Raw genomic sequence first — 5515 nt, forward strand, 5'->3', positions numbered from 1 at the left:
AGAAGGCCTCCCACCCACCCCTACAACATGGGGAAACTGAGGCCTTGAGAGGGGAAGGGCCTGACCAGGGCCAGAGAGAGGGTTCCAAAACTGGGCTCCCTGTGCAGGCTTGGACCCTCCATCAGGCCTCTCTATACACATCCTGCTCCCACTCTGCACCCCAGCCTGGAAAACCTGAGTCACAGCTGGAATCAAGGACGGGGAATTTTTCTTCTCATTTCCAGGGGCCTCCGAACCTCCCTGAGATCACCCCTTTGGAGTGTAAGGGAGTGGGCAGGACCCCAGCTCGCTGCACTGGGGAAGTGCTGTGGGACAGCCCTGCCTGTCTGTCTGTCTCAGCCAGCCCTGGGGACCCAAGGTCAGGGAGGAAGTGCCGCATCTGATCTTCCCCAGAGTGGGAGTGTGAGCGAGGGAGGGATTGCGTGTGGCCCGAGCGCAGCCCCGCCCCTCTCCAGTCCCCACCCCAAACCCTCCTAATGAAATCAAGCTGGCCCCTGAAGCCCAGACAGGGAGGAGGGAAGGAGGAGGGACGGGAGGAGGGACAGGAGGAGGGAGGGCGGCAGGCGCCAGCCCACAGCAGCCCCAGGCACGGTGTGGACTCTCTCCTGGGCCAGGCACCCCCCACTCTCGCTCCACCTGGCAGGAGCACCCAGGCCTGAGCGTGGAGGAACTGGTGAGTCCTGGGGTTCCCTTCTCTGTCCTGAGAGCCTGGGCTGTCTTGGAGTTTAGGGACTGGTGACTATCTGAGCACTTTGCGGGTGTCTTGAAGCATGTGTGAGCTTTGAGTGAGTGTTGGATGTTGTGTGCATGTGTGTGATGGAATGTGTGTGCGCCTTCTGTGAGTCCCGGGTGCAGTGCTGGGACTGGCCGAGGTGTTCTGTGTGTGCAGTTGGGGCCTTGGTGTAGGGGGGTGTGCTTTTCTCTGGAAGTGAACACCCAGGGTGTTGCTTCCAAGATCAGGGTGAGGGTGGTGTGGACGGAGATTGTCCTGTGTGTGGACATCGACTGTGTGTCAGGGCATTGCGTGTATGCACGTATGCATGTCCATGTGTGTTCTCTGTGCATCCGTGCTAGGGGGCTGTGTGAGCTCTCTTGAGTGTCTGGGTGCTGTGTCCTGCTGCTGTGACTGTGTTGTGTGTCCATATATTGTGTGTCCATACTGTTGCTGCTGCTGCTGTGTGTGTGTGCGCGCGCGTGTGTGTGTGTGTGTGTATGAGAGTGGGTTTTGAAACCTCAGGACCCGCTTCCCATCCAGACCTCCCCACCAAGGGGCCCAGGGCCCTGTCCTAGGCCAGCCCTGGAGAGGGGAGTGCAGTGTTTTAGCCAAGAGCCCCCTTCCCCAACACCACTAATTGAAGCCAGGTTTCTGTGGGCCGCCCCTCCCCATCAGGCCACCAGTGTCTGGGTGGGGGTGGGGCAGCGGCTCGGCCCCTCAGCTTCAGATCTTGGGGTACTCAGGCCTTAGGGGTGGACGTGAATTCATCTGCATGTTCATGACCACAAGTAAGGCCATTACATTTTAAAATAGCAAACCCTGATCGAGATGGTCCTGAGTGGGGAACCCTGGATAGTCACATGGTGCCCACTGACTGATACCTGTTGTGCACCAGGCACTGCCGTCTTGTCCTAACAATAGTCCAGAGAGGTGGCCCTTATCCCTGTCGTACAGATGTGGAAACCGAAGCTCAGAGAGGTGACATGCCTGGGATACATAGCAGGGAAGTGACCTCCTGGATATTTCAAGAGAGGCTTCTCCACTCAGGGCTCTGCGAGCCTCAGCCCCGACTTGCTCTGCGACCCTGGGCAGGCCATTCCCCATCTCTGAGCCTGAGTTTCCTCTTGGGTGAAATGAGAGGGGTTGGGCCTGACACCAGCTCCTAATGGCCTGTGAGATTCTGAGTTCCTGAATAAGTCAAGACCCAGGAGGCCAGGCCAACCTTGTCTCAGGAGGTGGGGGCACCTGGTGAGCAGTATGATCATTTCAGAACTGTCCAGACCAGTTCTTCCATGCTACATATGGGAAACTGAGGCCCAGAGAGGGCAAGGGGCTTGTCCAGGGTCACACAGCAATCTTCAAGACCCGGTAGGCTGCAGGAGGGGCTGCATCCCCCTGCTTTGCCTCCACCTTTCTCAGAGCCAGGAGGGGTTGTGGGGTGTGGGGGACTCTGAGAGTTGGGGTCTTGGCCTGTAAGAGCCACTGGTGGCTTGTGTGGCCTCCTTCCTTGTCCTCTCCCCTGAATCCAGTGCGCAGGGAGCCCTTTCCTCTGTCGGGCTCACTGCTCCGAGTGAGTGTATATGCGTGTGTGTGTACATGTGTGTGTGTGTGTGTGTGTGTGTGTGTTTTGTCCTGCATTCCTCAGTGGCCAGAGCTAGGGAGATTTCACTGAATGATATAAAAAAGGTGGTCTTTCCTGGAGGGTGGGGGTAGGAGACCATGAGCAAGTGCACACATCAGGTGAGACTGATCATTTGTTGGCTCAGGGTGGGAAAATGTTGGCTGCGGATGACTTCCCTTTCCTCAGGGAGCACTACTCTGTGCCAGGAGCTTTCTGAATGTTGTCTCATGCGGTCCTAACTGCTCTGCGAGGTATGACCTGCGGTCGCTCCCCACCACCCCCAATTTACAGATGGGGAAAGTGGAGCCCAGAAGGGTCAGACTGCAGAGCTAGACAGAACGGAGCCAGGTCTCTCCCCAGCCTCCCTGATTCCCGGCTGACATCCTCACCATGCTGCCGCCTCACAACTTCAGCGGGTCTTTGACCACTTGTGGTGGCAGTTTTGCCCTCTATAGTGAGAAGCTTCGGACATGGCCACTGAAGGTCTCTTCTGGGCCTGACTTGAGGTGGGAGGCAGGGAGGTGATGGGCAGGACAAAGACCCCAAAGCTCAAGGTTGTCTGCAGGAACCTTTGCTAGTGAGTGACACAGAGGGGAGGGGTCCTGATGCGCCATGGAGCATCTCAGATCCTTGTTCCAGCTGACGACTGATGCCAGCTGGGGGAGTGAGCCTGTCCTGGGCCAGACTGTGTGTGCATGTTGTGTGTATATGTGTGAGCGTGTATGTGCACTCCTGGAATCAGGCAGAGGAAGGCTCAAATCCCAGCTCTGTGACTGCCCACCTACGTGTCCTTGGGTGAGTCGTGGTCTGTCTCTGAACCTCCATGTTCCTCATCTGTGGAATGGAGATAGTGGTGGTGCCACCCAGGGCTTCTGCAGGACTGAGCACATGGAGAAGTTTCAGGGACACCCACGATGAGAGCACCAGCTCGTTTAAGATGAACTCCTGGGTAGTTTGCCTCTTTTTATGTCCTGGAATTATTTTTAATTTTTTGCCATCTGATCCTGTTTGTCCAAATTTTCATCAGTACAATTCACTTCCATTAATTGGGAGGCCTCAGGTCACCTGGAACAAGCCACCAAATGGCCCAGCCTTCTTCCTTCCCCATTTCCTGAACGCTCACAGTCACTCATGAGGTGTCATCTGTTCTACTGAGCAGAACCTGAGGCCTAGACGTTGGAGATGGGACCTGCACTGCAGGTGCTAGAAACCTTGACTTACTCCTTCAGCCCAGGAACTTGCTGTGTGGCCTTGGGCCGGCCCCTTGCCTTCTCTGGGCCTCTGTCTCCCCATCTCTGAATGCTGAGATAGGACCTCAGACTGGAGTTGCTAAGGCTTTTCTGTCTTGGCGCTTCTAGCCCCAGCCACCTTGTGGGAACTGGGCTCTCTGCTGGGCCAGGAGAGGCTCTCAGGGAGTGGCCTGGGGGGCACGGGCGAGCAGTCTCAGGGTTTGCCTGAGCACAGACCCACACGCAGACTGGCTGGGAGCGTTAGTGATTTAGAGACTGAGCTCCTTGGTAAACTTGGGCCATGAGGAATTTACTAATCAGCCGGCTGTCTGGGCCAGATGGGGTCTAGAGGTTCGGGCCAGGAGCAGCTTTCCAAGGGGGAAGGGAAGCCTGGGATCATATGGTTCCCATCTAGTGGGGGTGGGGTGGGCGAGCAGCTCCAGCTTCATCTGAGGCTTGAGGGCTTCCCCCAGGGCCTTCCCAGGCCTGCTTGGAGCCCTGAGGTGAGGGGCAGCCAAGCTGGGGATGCTCTCAGCACCACCATGGTATCCAGGCCCCCTGCCCAGCTCAGAGAACCCGAGACTTCAAAACCTAGAATCTTCTGGAGAAGGAGGCAGAGCCGGAGTGGGGGAGGTTTGAGAAAGCCTCTGACTGAGCTGTGGGATGTGACAGGAGCCTCTGTGGCCGCGCAGTGCCTGGGGATGAGGCCCTGAGGGGAACGGGACCACAGAGGGGCTGGGGGCTGCTGACGAGAGTTCCCTGGGTGGGGATATCACTCGGCTCCTCAGTCACTCAGTTTCTCATTGACTCAGCCCTACTGTCATTTCACCCTTCGTGCCTGGATCCAAATTCCAGCACTTCCTTGCCAAGTCACTTAACCCCTCTGAGCCTCAGTTTCCTCACTCGGAAAATGGGGAAAATAATATCATAGTACAGCCCCCTGTGGAGAGTTGTCAGGATTCAATGAGAAATTTCATATGAGACTTAAAACAGTAGTTGGCGCATATAAGCAGTGAAAGTGTGAGTTAATATTAATAATAGCCAAGTCAGTCAAGATACATTTATTGAGCCCTTACTGTCTACCAGATATGGTGCAGAACCCAGAGGATGCCGAGAGAAATAAGATTCCCTGCCCTCCAGGACCTCGGGAGGAGGTGGGGGCAGGTGTGCACCCCAGTATGAACACACAGGGTCCATTGTATGGCTGGGGGCTCAGGTGCTGGGACGGGAAGTGACTTGCTGGAATATGCACTGCGTTCCCTGCACCTCCCTGGGGTCTGGCGAGCCCTCTTTCTGAGACCCCGGAGTCCCACCTGACTTCTCTCCTCCCTCCTGTCCTACAGGTCCTGGGGACAACATGGTCTCCGCGGTGGCCCGTGGTGTCCTCACTGCTCTGCTGCTGCTCCTGGGGCCCATGCCCGTGGTGGCCCACTCCGTGCCCGTGCAGGCCGCCTTCCTGGAGGATGCGGCGGGTAGCGGGGAGGCCGAGGGCTCATCGGCCACGTCCCCGAGCCTCCCACCGCCCCGGACCACCCTGAGCCCCACGTCAGTGGGGCCACAGCCCACGCTGCGGGCGGGCCCCGCGCCCCCCAGCAACTTTCTGGACGGGATCGTGGACTTCTTCCGCCAGTACGTGATGCTCATCGCTGTGGTGGGCTCCCTGGCCTTCCTGCTCATGTTCACCGTCTGCGCGGCCCTCGTCACCCGCCAGAAGCACAAGGCCTCGGCCTACTACCCGTCCTCCTTCCCCAAGAAGAAGTACGTGGACCAGAGGGACCGCGCCGGTGGCCCCCGCGCCTTCAGCGAGGTCCCGGACCGGGCTCCCGACGGCCGGTGCGACGAGGCCCTGGACTCCTCCCAGCAGCTGCAGGCCGACATCCTGGCTGCCACCCAGAACCTCAGGTCTCCCGCCAGGGCCGGCCCGGGCAGCGGGGATGGAGCCAGGATGGT

At 58.2% G+C, this 5515-nt stretch overlaps 1 protein-coding gene across 1 annotated transcript; it reads left to right on the forward strand.

The window, feature by feature from the left end:
- Positions 1–630: 630 nt before the first annotated feature.
- On the forward strand, positions 631–5507 carry TMEM119 (transmembrane protein 119; the record flags this gene model as incomplete). Its single annotated transcript, XM_008569797.1, has 2 exons — positions 631–673; positions 4909–5507. A coding segment is annotated over exon 2 (585 nt), but the record flags the coding sequence as incomplete, so codon positions are not given.
- Positions 5508–5515: the final 8 nt, after the last annotated feature.

This window comes from Galeopterus variegatus, unplaced genomic scaffold, assembly GCF_000696425.1.
Source record: "Galeopterus variegatus unplaced genomic scaffold, G_variegatus-3.0.2 Scaffold529, whole genome shotgun sequence".
Taxonomy (NCBI): Eukaryota; Metazoa; Chordata; class Mammalia; order Dermoptera; family Cynocephalidae; genus Galeopterus; species Galeopterus variegatus.